This window comes from Lonchura striata, chromosome 3 (genome assembly GCF_050655825.1).
Source record: "Lonchura striata isolate lonStrDom1 chromosome 3, ASM5065582v1, whole genome shotgun sequence".
Lineage (NCBI taxonomy): Eukaryota > Metazoa > Chordata > Aves > Passeriformes > Estrildidae > Lonchura > Lonchura striata.
The window spans coordinates 81,710,436-81,728,046 of NC_140705.1; the positions used below are offsets into that span (position 1 = coordinate 81,710,436).

Sequence of the window (17,611 nt, forward strand, 5' to 3'; positions counted from 1 at the left end):
TTACAGAATGTATGAAGCTCATTTATATTTACTGACTTAATACTGAATAATTAATATTGATGATTTAAGACACATCCATGTTCCTGTGCCTGCCACCAATATATTGATGCTATATACCAATAGCTTTGAGGCTATAAATAAGTTTTTGTGATAATCAACATGCTACTTCAGTCTGTCAAAACTGGAAACTTACAGCACATCCATCTAGCAAAAAAATTGCCTAAGATTCAACACCTCATTTGGGGTGGTAACATGGGTATCACACCTTGGTGAGACATGCGTTTTAAATGATCTCTAGAGAGCAACTAGACATGTATGTTCTTGTTTCCTTTCCTACCCATTAGACATACTCTGCTGTTTATCAGCAAAATTATACTTACTTGAAAAGTTCATTAAATCAATTGTTGAGACAACATACAGCTTGAGATCTGCTGTAATTTTATCATTATCCTTACTAGTTTAATGTTTTGCTTGAAGTACTACAGCAAGCTTAAAAGCTGCTCATTTTGCTCTCGGGACAATTTTGATTAGCCTGGGTGGTACATATACCCTTGTGGGTTTGGTTTAGTTTCCTTATTTTTTCTTCACACACTGAATTTCTTTAAAAATTTCCCTGCTATAGCAGCCTGTGCTAATTTGGGTCCTTTTAATAAAAATATTCCGTAGAAAACTTTGTATTTGAAAATTAGCTTTAAGACCGTCAATAGCCTAAAAGCTTTGCGTTAACATGTCACTTAGCTCAAATAAAGCCTATGGCAGGTAATGTAACGTTGTACAGGTAGGCTGAGCTATACAAACTGAAATGGTGTTTTAGTGGGTGAAAAGGGAGAATCTCAACGAAATACACAATGTTTTATTAAACTCAAGTAATTTTTGAAGCACTGCTTCAGAGCAGAAAGCTCTTGTGGGTGCGATGGTTCCGTGCTCCCGGCCGGGAGCCAGGGACCCCTTTCCAAGGGCACTGTGCCTTCCGGGGAGGCTTTGTCACTCCGTACCAGAGCCGAGGCCACCCACACCGGGGCCAAAAAACACAACCGGTGTGGGAGCCGGGGTGTGAAACACAAATCCCCGCTCCGCTTTGCCCGAGGTGGAGGCGGCGAACGCGCTCGCTCGCTTACGACCCGTTTTGTCCGAAGCAATAACCATAGGGCAGCGCCGCGGGCCGGGACCGGAGCCAGCGCGGGGTGGGCCATGGGTGGTGCGCGTGCGCACTCGCAGCGCAGCCCCGCCCCTGCCCCGCCCCTGGCGGAACGGCCCCCCGCCGGCCCGCGGCCGCTCGGTTCCGCATCCGGCGCGGCTGTGTCACTTCCCGCTCACGCGGGCGCTCTCCCTTTCCCCCTCTCCCCGGACCCGGATGGTGACTGGCGGCGGCGGCTCCAGGGACTGTCAGTGAGCGGCTCTCCGCGGGCCTCTAGTCCTGAGGGCGGCGGCGGCCGCGAAGATGGCTGCGGCGGCCTCCTGCTCCTCGGCGGCGGCGGCGGGGCCCGGGCCCGGTCCTGGTCCGGGCTCCTGCGAGTGGCTGCTGCTGCGGGACGGCTGCCTGCGCTGCGACGCCGACGGGCTCTGCAGCCTGTGCTACCACCCGGCGCTCAACGCCATTCTGGCCGTGACGGCGCGCGGCGCCATCAAAGTCATCGACGGCACCTCGGGGGCCACGCTGCAGGCGTCGGCACTCGGCGGTGAGCGGGGAGCGGGGCCGCGCCGAACAGCTGTCCTGGCGGGCCGGGGCAGCCTCGGGAAGGAGCGGCCCGCTCGGCTCGGGCTCTGGATGCCGGAGGATCCTCCCGGCTTATTGTCAGCCCTTTTCCTTTTCTGGCCTGAAGGGCCTCCCTGCCCGGAGAGGTGGCGGAGTCGCCGGCCCTGGAGATGTTTAAGGAGAGACTGGACGTGGTGCTCAGTGCCGTGGTCTAGTTGACATGGTGGTGTTTGGTCATAGGCTGGACTCAGTGAATCTCAGAGGTCTTTTCCAACCAGAGCCTCTGGTTCTGTGTTCCTACTCTTTGGGGCAGAGATGCTCATGTAGACAGCATCCAGGTGTTTTACTTCTGTAAAGCATATTGGCATGGTTACTGAAAGGTTAAATGGGGTTAGAAGGCCGCAATGTATAGGGTTGTATGTTTTTATTTTGCTTGTGTTGTCGTAGATCATGTTATGTTGAACTTCCAAAGATTCGAAGCAGCATGTTAGGCAGGACAGGCATAATTCTAGTACTTATTCATATGTGGTACTGTAATAATTTATTTACTGAGCCGTATTCTGTTTTTTTAAGAAGGCTTACTGCTTAAAAGTGTCATTTGCCCTATGGCTTAAAACTATTTAAGATCAGAATCCTTCATGAAGTTATTTGGTGATACGTTTTTGCATGTGTTTGAATAGTTCTTCAGGCTGTTGACTATCTTGACTGTCTCTGGTGGTAGAAACCGTATCCCTGCTATTATGTTCAGGAGTCATGATTGTGTACGGGCTTTGTAGAGGCCTAGACTGCAGCATCTCTGTAACTATGAAGCAACTTTATTTGTTGACCATTAGTGTTTTTGCACTGTTAATAAACTAGCTCTGTAGAAGAAGATCCAAATGCCATTGACAACTTTTGTTCCTTGTTCATTAATGGCTTTTAGACTGTGGCACTTGTCAGAATATTGGCAGTGAGTGGTGATTAGGGTTATTTGTCTCCTTGTGAGTGCAGCCCTTGGAATAGAAAGATAGGCTTCTTACCAGTTGTGTGCCTCCATGTTCAGGTTCTCCTTACAGTTGTGCGTTGCTAATAAGATGTTGCTTTCCTGAGTGGTGGTGGTGAAAGGTTGTTTGCTGCCTGAACGTGGTACAGTAATGCCAAGAACTGCATGGGAATGCCACAGCCTAGGCAATATGTACACTTTCACCTTGAAAACCAGTAACTGTATTGCAAATGTCAAACTGAAGAGAACGGACAAAAATTGCTGATTTCCTTTCATAACTCAAAGTTGGTACGTTGTATGTAAGGTTAAGCATTTGGGGCAAATGAAAAAAAAAAGTTTTGTGGAATTATTTTGCATGGAGAATGAGGCTCTTGTGTGGTGTTTCCCGCATTGTTCAGGATTCAAATCACTCTGCTTCTATAATTCCCTTCTACCATGCTGTCTCCTAAAGAGCTTTTTTTATTAATAACTTTGCTTCTTTTCTTCAGGCTACTGCAGGAATTTTAAAATTGCTTTTAAGTTGTGGATGAAAAGGGCATAAATAGAGGACTTAATTTGTATTTGGCTGTCTGTATAGGAGATGTTTAATTCTCAGATACAGAAAAGGAAGTGATCTGTAAATCAAAGTGATTCTACACTTTGCTGTGATAGAATCCTTGTAAAGGATTTGACTCAGTATTCAAAATGCTAATGGAAATTCTCCCTGAAATAGTAACTATTTGAAAATAACATATTGCTTTGCTTCTGTTACGTACATTCAATCATGTATACTTCCTTTAGTGTCAGTCTTCTCTGTGACAGTATGGCTGTAGGAGATGGGTTCTACTCCTCCTCACATAAAGCAACAGAATTGCTTGCAATCTAACCAAATTTTATCTATGCAGTATAGCTGATGATTTTATTACTGGGAAAAAAAATTATAACCTTTAGTTTGAAGAAACTTTAGATGAATTTTCTTATTGAATCAGACTGGCATGCCTGTCAGAAATCTGCTGCCTCTCAGCAGTTGGTGTCTGTTGTGGCTATTGGCAATCCTATTCATTCTTTTTGTGTCTCACTTCCGTCTTTGGGAAGAGGAGGGCAAGGGAATTTAGCTGCTCTCTGATGTCTGCCTGCACTGTACAGTGTGAACTCTTTTAATGTAGGATAGCAGGAGCTGGACACTCAGACCTGTAGACCAACTCTGTACTCCCTCCCCTGCCGTAAATGACAGGTCAAAGGATATTGTTGCTTCAGGGACTTCTGGTACTATAACTAAAAATAGAGTCTCTAGGAATTAAAACTGCTTCTCCTGGGAGACTGCTTGTCCTCCTTGGTAATTGAGGCTGCAGGTCTTGTGCCTTGCCAAAAGATTTATGTTGGACAGAAATGCTGTTGTTTGTTACCCAAAGAAAAACAAAATGTAGCAGGCCTCTTTCTAGAAAGCAGAGCAAGGAAAAGATTCTCCTGTCAAGGCAGAATAGGGGAGGAAAAGAAACACCACCAAGCCTCACTATGTTTTGTATTTGCAGTCACAGTTCACTGCAGAAATATATATTAAGCTTTGAGCTCATTCTCTGTGAAAAGATTGAACCTGTGGAATGCTGAATGTGGTAGATCAGTGGAGTCTGCCTTCATTAGAATAGAAATGCAGATTGCTCTTTGGTGTGTAAAAGAGCAAGACAAAAGATTCACAGCAAGAAGACAGTGCAGTTGTAGATGGGGTCCAGACAGGATGTGATCTGTGTGCATCAGTTGCTCACGTGAACTTCATTGGTCTAATGTATGTGGTGATCCAGGGATTGTTCTTCTGAGCCCAGTCTGTAGGAATTCAGTGTGGATTGTTAGACCATGCTGAATTTTCAGCAGCTCTGTCTCTAAAGTGTGTAACATCTTTAATCTGTTTCCAGTATGAGTCCTGTAGGCCTATTCAAGAGGACCAGGTGATCATTTGCAACAGAGCGTGGTAGTGCATAAAAGTAGGGAGAAAATCAGGTACCACTAACATTAAGATCTGTCTTACCTGGTCACAAGATTATCCTTTTTATTCTGTCAAGACTGTTGCATGCACACTGTGCGTTTCAGAGAACCAGACTAGAAGTGCAAGGAAACTTCTTGTGATTTCTGGATATTCTGTGTTTCTGTTTATTTGCTTGTAGTGGTTAGTCAAGACTGGTTTTGAATCTGTCTCACAAGTCTATCAAGTACTTTATTTTCTCTTAGACATTTAAATATTTCTGTGGTTTCAGTTTCAAGTTGAACGCTGGTAGCCAAAGAAGCATAAATGACGAATCTTCAAATACAGCACTAAAAATGAGCCTTTTCCTTGCCATCAAAAGAAGCAAACAAAAACAGCAATACAAAAACTTCCTGAAGAATCTAAACAAACTTCCAGATTAGTCTCTAGTGTTCACAGAAATGTTTGCTTCATCAGTCCATTCTGTTTACAAATCAAGTAAGAAAACTGCCTGAACTAGGAGAGTACTGTAACTCTCAGAGAAGCTTGGGCAGGATTAAAATAAGAAATTAAAATGTACCATCAATGGACAGTGGCCATCTTGAATGTTCCAGTAGGTATTTCTAGATTAATTTGATGTAGCAGTAACTTCAGAGCCTTGTTTGCTAAAATGCACGGTGTTTTGTAGCTAAGGCCTTCTAAATTACTCTAGAGGCCCTAACAGGAATCAAAATATAGACTTCTGAATCTGTACAGGAAAGGATTGTTCATGGTACATATATACCAGTTCCTGCAGGGGAAACAGAGCTTCTGCCTTATCATCAGAGGCCCTCAAGGGCTGTTCCTCCATCAGAAGAATTTAGAAGTAAATAGATCCCAGCCCAAGAAGCTCACCTGTGCCAGCAAGTTCAGCACTATTGCCTGTAAGAGTACACTTTTGGGAAGTCTTGTTTTTCTTTCACTGTCTAAATTATAGTGCCTTGGAAATTCTGAAGAGGTATCCAGCTCTGTTTCTTTCTGCTTCTTTTCCATGTGATGCAGAAGGCAAAACAAAAGGAAAAGATTCTCTTTTGCAACTTGGAAGTCATAGAGGAAGTTTACACTTAAGATAATCTTTAGGGAGAAACTGTTGGGATATTCTGTCATCCAGTTCTACACTCAATTTATTTGGAAACGGCATCAACAGTTTAACCTGTTTGAAGCTCACTGGTAATACTGCTCAAGTTCTCCTTCATTCCTCAAATTCTGAGTTAGTTTCTTCCATCTTTTTGTTTCTTGTATTCTTTTGTTCCATTATGAAACAAAGATAATGATAATAATGAAACCTCTTGGTTTTAACACTAATTTTCTTATCATATAGGGAATGTTGTCAAATCTAGTGATGTGCTACAGTCCACCTTGCAGTTGTGCATACTTGGTGACTGCTAATCTGGGTGAAATGTGACTTAAAGAGATAATTTCATTTATTTATGTGATCTTAAGATCATTCATGAGGTGCCTTAACCATTTGAGAAAACAGGATAGGAGAACTGTTAGATTTGAGTTCAGTGTTTTATACTAGCAAAGGCTCTAGACTGCTGCTCCATTTGTCTGCTAGCTTAATCAGAGTTTGTCAGATATCCCTACTTACTTACCAAGCATTTTGCCAAGCTGTCAAAATGTGGTTAATTGGTATTTCCAGGCTCTGTTGAAGCACATCTGGGTTGTCTTCTGCAGAAGCTAAAATAGAGTGAAATTAGAGATCTTTTCTTATCACATAGCTTTAAAGGGATGTTTGCGTGTCCATGTTTCATGCAAGGATTCAGAACAAGCAGCAAAATATGTTATTTTGCAAGGCATGATCACATATTTTTTCATTTTATTGACATATCATTCATATCTGGACCAATGAACTCATGATTGAATCCACCTGCAACAGTAGTGCAGTATTATTAAAGGCTGCAGAATGCTTTAATGTCAGATAATCAGAAATTTCCTAGATCTCTGCATATGGACTATGAAAAACATCTTCCTGCAGAAGACATATCCTGAAATGCTTCTTAGTGACCTGCAGAGGAAACACTGTGCTGAGATTTGTGTCAGGGATTTGAACTTTGACTACCTGCCCTAATTGTCTCACAGGTAGTTGAGGCGTTTCTCAGGGAAGAAACTGACTTTCACCTCAGTGCTAATTATTGTCCAACTTTGGTCAAGACAGCTTTTAATAAGCCTATGTGATAAACCCTTCAGCTCAGCTCCCAGTTATATTGTGTACTGTGTTGTGTAAGATGTAGAAGAAACTTGGCAGAAATATATCCTGACAGATAATGGATAGTTCAAGTCCAGAACATTATGGAAGAAAGCAGGTGTATCTCTGTTGGACTTGAAGTAATGAAAACATGCAGAAGGCTTTTACTCATTGCCCAGTCTAGTCATCTTTAAAAGCCTGATCTTTTACCATTCTGAACATCCTGGTGGTCAGTGGTTGGGATCTAACATACTCTGTTGTCCTATGGTTGGTCCTTTCTGGCAGCTCACCACAATGTTAGCTGGCCTGGTAGAACCACTTTCTGAGTCTTTAGTTACATCATTTATAACTCTGTTTTTATGGTTGTTGTTGCACTGGTATCCATAACTTAAGTGAAATAGAACATCTAAAATTTGATAAGATAGAGTGTAAGAAGAATCTGTTCTACATGAAGATTCATCTTCATTCTTTTTTTAATAACAATCAAGTCTGATTTTTTGGTTTCAGGTTTTCTTTCCAAGTTACTTTCAAATCAGGTAACGAAGCTGTCCATCCTTGCTTTTACAAGCTTTCTTTAATCTTCCCTGAAAAGTATGACATATTTCAAAAATGTTTCTTAGGCTGTCTTGAAAATGGAGATGAGGCTTGGAATCATGTGGACTCGTGGACAACTTTTGAGTGTATCAGGCTGTCCCAGCTCATTTTGTGAGATAGCTTTTTGCATGTTGTCTGTTCCAGTTTACAATTTTTTAAAAAAATTGTAAATGAAAGATGTGCACATGGGTTAGTTCACTTTCCTGATGGTTAAGTGATGCCACAGTATTGCTTTCTGCTATTAGAAAGCTGTCCTTTAAATAGTTAATGCTTTCTTAATTGCACTGACTGCTTGCAGTCACCAGATGAGTGCTTGTTACTGAGTAGAAGTTTCAAGAAAGAACAGCTATTGGCCTGAGTTCTTTCATTTGTGAAATACAGATTAATACTATCCCTTGCAAGTCCTTTGCTACCTTGTCTTTGGGAAGAGTATCAAGATTTGTGAAGGACCCAGTGTATGCTGCTAGTGAAAAAGCAGACAGGAACACTGCAGAACATTTATTTTGAAGATTCCTATGCATGTTGGAGAAAGTGTACTGCACAGATAAGGATGATAGTCAATAAACATTTTGCATAACATAAGTTTAGAAGTGTGAAATTATGATAATGATTTATTTGTCACATCAGTATAAGCTATTATGTTTAAAATTTTCTTGAGCTATTTGCTAGGGCCATTCAGTGAATGTTGATAACTTTTTATGTTGTAGCTTAAGAGGTAATTTGCTTAAGTTGTCTTGAAAATTGGTGGTGTTAATGAAAACATATCCAATGACAGGTGTTGGTCAATGAAGGCTTGCATAGCATACAGTTTGTCAGCAGTTCTTCAGTCTCCTGTACAGTCTGGGGAGGGAAAGCTTTTTGATCCATTGCACTTCCCTGATTTGACTGAGCATGAAGCACTCAGGATCTCATGTTGCATTTGGCAACTGTAGGAGAACAGTTTGGTAAACACTTGTTTACTGGGCAACAGGCTACAAAGATTTGTGGAAATCCCCATATTATAAGGAAAAGCTGGGAGGGTGAAGGGTGGCACTGAGAACTATGGTGGAGTGCCTGAATGACAGTGGGTAAAGGGTTAGGGACGTAGGAAGCTGGGAAGATGGCACTGAAGATTGGAAATATAGTGTTTAATTGGAGAATGAGAAGGCAGTGTGGTTAATGTGGAGAAATAGTGGGGTAGACTTAGCTGACCCGTCTTCTGCAGGATCTAGATTTATGTTCTGATGGTAAATTATGACATGTAATATTGTTTGGTAAACTTTTTTTTGGTAATGGATTTTTCCAGATCACTTTTCTATAGCTTTTGTGAGTCAGAAGTTGCAAGATAAGCATTTTTAAACAAATAATATCAGGTTCCCTCCCCATGTTATAATGGGAAAGGAAAAATCCTTATTCTGAATCTGTAGAACTTCCCAATACCTACAGAAGGTGCCTAGCAAGGCCAAACTTAAGGTAGCTTTTCTGAATTTCCCTCTTTAATGACAGAACTCAGGTTTAACTTACCTGATCACCATGTCCAAATATTCTTATGCTGCAAATAAGTGTTTAAAATGTACAAGGCCTTTTCATTTTGGGGGCTTCTGTGAAGAGTTTGAAAAGGCATCCTAAAGAATAGTTTCACTTTTAAATGTAACTTGAATGTGCATGAATCTAGTCTGTTCTGCTTCAACTTCCCTGTGTAGGAGTTATTAGGATAATATGAGAATGCATTTAATAAATTTGAAAAACTCCTAAGAATTTAGCAGTGTTGTAACCTGGTGTACTGGGGTCTGAAATAACTCATAATGCCAGAACGAGATCTTGTGCTAGGAATATGAAATACCAGCTAAATGCTCAGTTGTTACTGTACAAGCAAATGCTAGAGAAATTGTCAAGAACTCATCTGATTATATGTCCTTTTTCAATGTCTGCATATGTGCCATATTTCTGTCTCAAAAGGAGTTTGACAGAACTAGAAAATTAAGGTGTGGAATGGTATATATATGTGTGAAACAAATGGTTTATATACGTGAAACAGTATTCAGTCTGAAAAAAATGATGGGGATGATTTGGAATGGGGAATTGAGTGAGTTGAGAGCATGTGAAAAATGAAGATTGGGAGTTGATTATTCAAGTACAGGAGCTGAGCGCATCAAAAGCAGTAACTGAGAAATAGTAAAATATGGAGCTCCTGGCTACAGGTCATTGTGGAATATATTTGGAATTCCAACAGTGTTGGACAAAGTGATAAAGGAAAAACCTGTCAAAGGTCATTGTAATAATCAAAACCCATTTTGGGTGAGAAGATCCCTAAGCACAAACTGGCTTGGTCTGAGAGTGTTACAGGAAAGAACCATTGTGTAGATTACCTTTCTTAAATTCTTCACTAACCATTTGGTTTAGACCACTGTCTTTGGCAAAATACGGGGTTATGATCATTTTCGTCTGATACACTGTGCCTGCGTCTCTGGTCAGTACAGTTTTTTTAAAGTAATGTCCAAAACAGAAAGGTAGTAACTAATATAGCTTCTGAGCTACTGCTGCAGTAGTGGAAGACTGCTGTTAGATTTTCTGCTAAACCTCTTCTTCTACAGACTAAACAAGCCCAATTATCTTGGTCTTTCTCCATGTGTTGTATTTTCCAGTCCTCTAACTTCTTAGTACCTCCTTCATGGGACTGTGACATATGTGCTGGTATCTCAGATGGAGGAACAAAGATGGAACTGATATATTGGATGTGGGCTTATTGCTGATTAGAGGAGACTGATCTTTTCCTGTGGTCCCCTCTATGTTAACAGTTTGTTGCTGAGAAGATGCAATGCTGCCTCTTGTTCAGCCTGTCCATCAGGATCCCAAAATTCTTTCTGGTGGGTTGCCACCCAGACAAGTGTCCCCAGCTTCTCTTGATGTATGGGCTTATATCCCATTCTGGGTGTAAGACCTTGCATTTGTCTTCATTGAACATCAGAATTGTGTCAAGCCATTCCTCTGACATCCTTGTAAAAGGCAACCCTGTCATTTAATGCATCAGTTGCCCTCAGTCATCTCCCTTGGTGTCATCCACAGTCTAAATCAAGGTGCAGTGTGTCCCACCATCCAAACCATTGATGAAGGTAGTGAACCATATATCAGGCTTTGTTGTATGCCACTCATAACTGGCTAGGTATTGTATCCTTAAGGACCAACTTTGCACATGACAATGTAGCCAGGTCTTCACTTGCCTTATAACCCACCTATCTGCTTTTGAAAACTTGCTGTTTCTCCCAGCATGATGTCTTCAAATCTCCTTAAATTATTGGAGCTTGGAAGGGTGAGAAGCTAAACCATTTCCTGCCAAACAGTCTTGGGAGTTCAAAAAGTGCCATATGTGGAGATGTTTTCTCCTTTTTCAGAGACTGCAGGATACATAATGGGTAACTCAGATTCCACTTTAGGGACCAAAAGAGGAATTGGTAGTAAAATTTCATCTGGCAAAATTTCTTTGTTGTGAAATGCTGTGATGGGACTAGCACTTGAAGAACGGGAACTTCCTGTTACTGAGCTGCAAAGTGTTCCTTGCCCATGTCTGGTTGTGGGTGGAAGCTGTGTAATCTGTCTGTCTGCACCCTTTGAAAGAAAACTTTCCTGAATTTTTTTCATTTTTCACTTCAAGAAAAATTTTGAAGAAGAATGTGCCCTCAGTGAGGTGTTTGCAGAAGAATTGCAGGGACTTATATTCTCACAGTTTACTTGGGCTTACAGGAAGGATTCCAGAATACCTTGTGAAATATTTCTTAATTTGTTCTTGGGATAACGGCATAAAGCTGTGTGAGTAGTTGTGTTCTGTACATCCAAGTGATGCCACTCATGTCAGATACACGCAGATCTGAAACCACAAAAAGAGCACAGGCAAAAGGACCTCAGGAACATCCTCCTGCTGATTCACTCTCATTTTGAGTCTGTACAGTGGGAGAGGACTCTGTGCCTGTGAAGCAAGTGAGATATGAGCTGTCTTGATCTCAGTGGGGTTTTATTTATGTTCTGAAACCTTTTAAGTGTTAGTGTTAGCTTCTCTTAGTAGTTGCCTGAGCAGACACATCTAGTTAATATTCATGTGGCAGTTCCAGCGCTTTGGCCCAGATAAAACATCTTCCTATTAATAAGGATTACTAAAACCAGCTATCATATAAGGAAACTGATACTGAAGCAACTCTGTTGTGCTTGTTGCCAAAGGAAAGATAAACTTTAGATCACGTCTTGTTTTTTATTAACTAAATTCAGTTTTTGCAAATAAGTGAGTTTGGAGGCACTTTGTATTGTGAATCTGGGTGTTTCTCGCCTTCAGCATTCTTGCTGTTTGGAGAACATTTTTAATTTTCTTTCATGCTTCAGCTCTATTGTGTTTTTATTAAATAATTTTGGACAACTCTTCCAGCTGATGTGGCAGATGAAGGTATGTGTATATAGTGAAATCCAAAAGAAAATGCTGCTTGTATATACCTGGTTTAAGCCATTGAAGTAATTTGTCTAAAATAGGAACTTGAACCTGTGTTCATCTAACAGTTACCTTTCTGTCCTTTCCTAAAGTTTGAGAATATTTCTGATTTGGGGAAAAGAGGGGTTCATGGAGTGCCTTTGTAATGACAGCAGACTGCTTTGGTGAGGTGATGTTTAGTGCAAATAAGGGGCTGGGCCTGGATCTGAAGATAAAACTATGGTGCTGAAGTATCCACAGGAGACATACATGAGGAAGAGGAGGAACAAGGGAGAATCTCTTAACTGTTAAATTCAGTAATTATGAGCAGTCATGGCCTGATTTGGCATCTTCTTGTTATGGTGTTCCCAACTGTTCACAACCATCATGTCTTTGTTTCATTTGGGAGCCACTGATGTGAAATAATTTGGAGACAACTTTATTTTTAGACCAGTGGTTTGCTTTTTATCCTCTTTCGTGTGAACCCTTTGCAGCTCATCCATAGTTGTGATTTTCTGTAGTATTAGTTCAAAATAGATTCCTGCAAATATAGCAAGTTGAGACAGCAAGTTGAACTTTAGGACAGTATTTTCTTATTTTTATTTGAGTTGCAGAACTTCCTCAAACTGCAAGTGTTCTTATATGCTTGCCTTGCCAGATGTGTTGCTTAGCTAGTATGTAATTAGGTGTTGCACTTGCTAACTTTCAGTTGGCTTTATGATTACATGAAGTGGTAGCAAAAAGAAAGGCACTTGCTTTGTAACAAATGAGGATAACTGATACATAAGGATTTTTTAATCCCACGTACATGTGAAAAATGTGTGAGAAGTAGCTGAGTGAGGTTCTAGCAGGAAGTTTTTTTGTCTCAGATGGAAAGGATAGTTTTGCCGTTCACTAACCTGGCCTTTTCTTGCGTTTTGGATTCTGTTTAAGTAGTTTGATGCTCAAATCTTACAATAGAATAGATAGGGCTTTTGATCTCCAGAAACTTCATTCATTTATTTTTTCCATGCTTGCAAGTATTTTGAAATGAGTACTCAGATATTGTTTGGATATTTTAATTTAAATGGCAAATGCAAAACTCATATTGCTGCACATAATGTTTCTGTTCTATTGGGCTGATGGGATTTCTGTTTCTCAAAAAAATGTTACTTTAATTCTTAATTTAAAGACCTGGTGAATTGATAGATAAAGTTATGAATGTTCCTTTAGATACTTGATTGGACTTGGGTTTTAGCATTATGGAATTAGTGCTATGTTGCATGTGTTTACCACTCTCACTTTATAGCTGCAGGTAAGTGTTAGTTTACTATAATTTAGAAACTATTTTTAAGCTATTTTGCTCTATATTGGGAGTTTCTTGTCAAGAGAATTACTGACTTGGATATGTTTTAGTACTATTCCTGGCTAGCAGTTTTCTAGGTGAATTAACTTTTTCCAGTATCACAAAAGATAAAGGTGTTACTGCCAGCATTAATTTATCTCTTCATGATGGTGGCCAAGCATATGCAGGTGACAGCCACTTCTCTTAAGCTCTATAGCTTTGAGGCTGAATCTATCTTTAGCAGAGAGATGGAGACAAACTTTTTCATTGTTCTACTTCTTGAAATGCAAGGCTAATTTTCTAATTGGTTTGGTTCATCTTAATGCCTGTAGGCAAGGGGGCACGCCACATGCTGCTTAGACTGTTATGAATTCTCCAAACAAGTTTGTTTTCTGTCATACTCTTGTAGGTCAGATTTCAATCACAGGAAATTGCTGGTCTCTGTCTCTGTTGTTTGAAACAAAGAAGGTGGAGGTGATTTATTCCTTTTCTCAGGTTCTTCTTTCTGCAATCTGATGGTTGTTTGGGTTTAAGTTTTTAGGTTGCTAGTTCTAATTGTTGTCATAGATGACATACCACAATGTGATAATGCTACTGGATTTGCACTTCTAACATGCTAGCAGCCTGCCAGGTTTCCTTGTAGGAAGTGACAAAAGATTTAATTACTTTTTTGTTAGTTGTTTTGTTTTTAATCCTAGGCAGATAGGCTGGAGTTATTGGGAGAAGCTATGATTCACTTGTGCCAAGACTGAAAAGCGAAATCATTAGAAACATAGAATGACTGCTTTTTGTCCTACCACCCAAAATAAATTATAGCTAAAGCAATGGGGGCTAAAATGAGAGTAACAGTTGGGTTTTTATGATCTAGCTTAAATAATTTAGTGATTTTACATGAAACTTTTTAGCTGTGGTTTGTGGAGATGTAGATCACTATTTATTGCCAGTAAACTTGGGCTGGACAGGCAGGACATAATGTTAGAGGGGCACCAGTATGTTTTTCAATGGGTATTGGCAGAGTCCTTTAGCACATTGTAAAATATTAATCCTGAGTTTAAAAGAACACATCTGACAATACTTTGGGATGATTTAACTTTTCTAGGCATAACTGCTAGGTTACTACTTCTGTGGCAGTGACTTCTATATTCATTGGCTTCCTGATTCTAGATCTATTATTATAATCATATGATCAGCCTTATGTAGACTGTGTTATAGTATGTGAGTAGTATTAGAATTATCTTGAAATGTGTTTTGTGAACTTTTAAAATTAAACTTGTATTTGCAAAAAAGCTTCTCAGCAACTCGGAGGCTATTGAGTGTAAATTAGTCAGTTACAGAATGTGTTTCTCTGGGTTTTGGAAAAATATTAAATATTGGTCAAATCATTGCCTTGAGGTTCCATCGACTTAGGCTAAAGGAGACTGTTTTGTTTTTATGTTCTTCAAATAAAATAAAAAACAGCAATTGTAAATAACTTTTTAGAGATAATTTCGCCAATCTTTCTGTCAATACAGTCAACTAGAATATTAGCCAGTACACAAAAAAAAAAAAAAAAAAATCACAGCTGACAGACAATGTATTTTTTGTTCTGTAGTTATAACTTTGTTTTGCAATGGAGCATAAATACTATATTATCTGCCTTGTTAGTTATCTTCATTGGCTTCTAAAGATTTGGACCATTTACTCAGAGGTTATTAGCGGTTTGCTGCTTTAGATGTGAGATTTCATTAACATCACTACAGAATTGATAAAATAAGAATGTCCTAGCCTGGAAAGCTGCAATCACTGGGGCCCCTACAGACTGCTGAACTCCTAGGCACAGGGCATGAGCATACACCTATGCTTGACAGGAAATAAGGAAAGTGCAAAAGAAAGTGTTCATGGTGTTGGCGCTGCCAGAAAGGGTAGCTGCTTTTCCCATTTTTCATGGGAGGGGGAAGGAGGAGAGAAGTGATGTGTTAAAGAAAGTGTCCTGTTGTGATCCATCTCTTGGGTCACTCTGGATAGTCTGCAAAGATCACCAGGGTTTCTAGTTTACTGCATCAGATACTGTTCAGTTTATTTGCAAAATAGTTTCCAGTACATTGTTGAAACGTATACTTTTAAAGATGTTAAAACTTGTATTTGATTTTTTGACAAAGCTTATTTTCCTGTAGAATGATATACTTCCTTGCCTGCAGCTGTGTAGAAAGTCTTGTGTGAGGAACTCCAGTGTATTGACAAAACCACAGTTTGAAATTAGTTGGTTTACCAATCAGAGAACTTTTTTTTGCTGAGCAAGGACCAAAGACTTCACAACTATCAAGTGATTCTGGACTCTTCAAGTGTTTCTGATTGCTGTATCAATGGTTACAATTGCAGTATACTTAATACAGGCAAAGGCATGTGTCCTTTGTTTTGTGTGTATGAGTCATTGTTTCCAAAATCTTGGTGGGAAGGGCAGCTGACAACTGTTCTTTACCTTTTACCTTGCATTTTCAAAGAGAGGATAACCACAAATGTAATGTGGTCAGATTCATGTGCCCTGTATTTCCAGAAGTCTTAATTTCCATTTAACTCTTATCAAAATGTGAAGATGACAGAATTATGTTGCTGTCCTTACCTGGATGTTTTACTGTGTGCTAGCTACCAAAATGGGGATTTTTAAATTATTTATAATAAAAACAATGTCCAGTGTCTGAGGAAAGAGGAGAGCATGGACAGGACACGATTAATGCAAAATTTGATGAAACTTCTGTTCCTGTGCGACAGGAAGTCATCTGTGTTGACGATGCTGCATTTTTAGCTGCCACCGGAGAATGTGTCCATGTATTTATAGCGTACACACAGTCTGCTTCTGGAGTGGCAGCTTACTCTGTTTGTGGTGGAAGGCAGTTTCCCTTCTATGCAGGTAGCATTTCACATGGATTACATTTAGTTCTGCAGTCTGTCCAGCTTTAGACATGTAATAGTGATGAGTAACATTAAACATTTTAGGGGATAAGATCAGTTGCCACAGTCTTTCCTTGTTTATCTGCTGGCAGTCTTCCTCTGCCTTCACCAAACTTCTCAAATCTGTTAATAACATCACGTGTGCAGCACTGAGCAGAAATGAGCTTTTGTAGTGTCTCATTGGTACATGTTACATGCTGTACTGAGTTTTGAGAAGTTTGTGTTGTTTTTCATGATGAAGTGCTGTTAGTAAGCCTTAATGGTAATTTAGCAATTTTGTCTCAGTGTTCATGCTGGTTTGTACAATTTTGTTCTTATCATTGATTGTCAGCAAGTATCAAGTACACCAGGCATCTGCATTAAGATTGAAAACACTAGTTGAGGGCTCCTGATAGGAGGAGGACTTAGATCGATTGCTTCCACTGTAGGAATAAAACGGTTGTATTTCTTGGGATGTATAGATTTTAGTAGTTTGGGGGTTTTTTGTAGATTTTTTTTTTTTTTAGATTTTGCAGATTTTTTTGTTTGTTTTTTAACATAGGAACTATAAAAGCGTGGTGAAAATTGTGGTTGCCAAGATGCTAGCTAGGTTTTGATCATCTCAAGAAGTAAAGATTTTGCCAAAGAGTTGCATTACTTTCCTAAACAGGTATTAGAGGTCTTTTCTATAAAAGCATTTTTCTAATTAGATCTTGCATTTTATCTTTCCTTTATAGCTAAACCAGGTGGACAGGTGAAATGTCAGTATATTTCTGCTGTGGATAAAGTGATCTTTGTGGACGATTATGCAGTAGGATGTAGGAAAGATCTCAATGGCATCTTACTGTTAGACACAGCTCTGCAAACGCCTGTTTCAAAACAAGATGACGTGGTTCAGCTTGAATTGCCGGTTACAGAGGTAAGATGTGGAGGGAAGGGATCGAAAAAAGCTATGTAAATAACTGTGTCAGAAATACTGAAACCAGACATTTGAGTTTCTAGGGTGATATTAACATCATGTAATGGAAAAGTTTCTTAGTTATTAGCTGTCATAAGGCCATAGCTCTTCACAGTTTCCTGTATCTCAAACAAATAAGAGCATGGCTCAAGACTACATTATTTCAGAAGAACTTTTTAGTGACCAAAATAAGGACTCATTTCCTCACCTGTGTCAGTATTTGTGTATGGAATCTATCTGCACTTCTAGGAGTCAGTCTGGCCCTTATTTGTTGTTGTTATAGTATTTCAGGAAAAGAAAGGTGAAATCAGGTAACACGGTGTTCTGTCATGTGAAGAGTTAGAGCTGGAATCTAATTTTTCTAGTAAGGTCAGCTGACCTAACAAAAGACTTTCTTTCTGTGCAAACCTGGCTTCCCTTTTATGTTTGAATCAGCTGTAACACAGTACTTTGTGGTTTGAGCATTTAGTATCACTTTAAGAGAAGCTAATGTAGACACTTCTGCTTAGAGTGTAATGCTTAGGGTTTTGTTGCATTTGTTTATACTTAGTATTG

At 39.8% G+C, this 17,611-nt stretch overlaps 1 protein-coding gene across 9 annotated transcripts in view; it reads left to right on the forward strand.

Moving 5' to 3' along the window:
* Positions 1–1,281: 1,281 nt before the first annotated feature.
* BIRC6 (baculoviral IAP repeat containing 6) overlaps positions 1,282–17,611 on the forward strand; it is a 170,025-nt gene continuing 153,695 nt past the window's right edge. For all 9 annotated transcript variants that reach the window (XM_021548327.4, XM_085575516.1, XM_085575518.1 and 6 more), the window contains exons 1-2: positions 1,282–1,679; positions 16,836–17,017. In XM_021548327.4, coding sequence (XP_021404002.3) covers positions 1,442–1,679; positions 16,836–17,017 — 420 coding nt within the window. In that variant the 5' untranslated portion in view covers positions 1,282–1,441. The remainder of the gene's footprint in view (positions 1,680–16,835; positions 17,018–17,611) is intronic.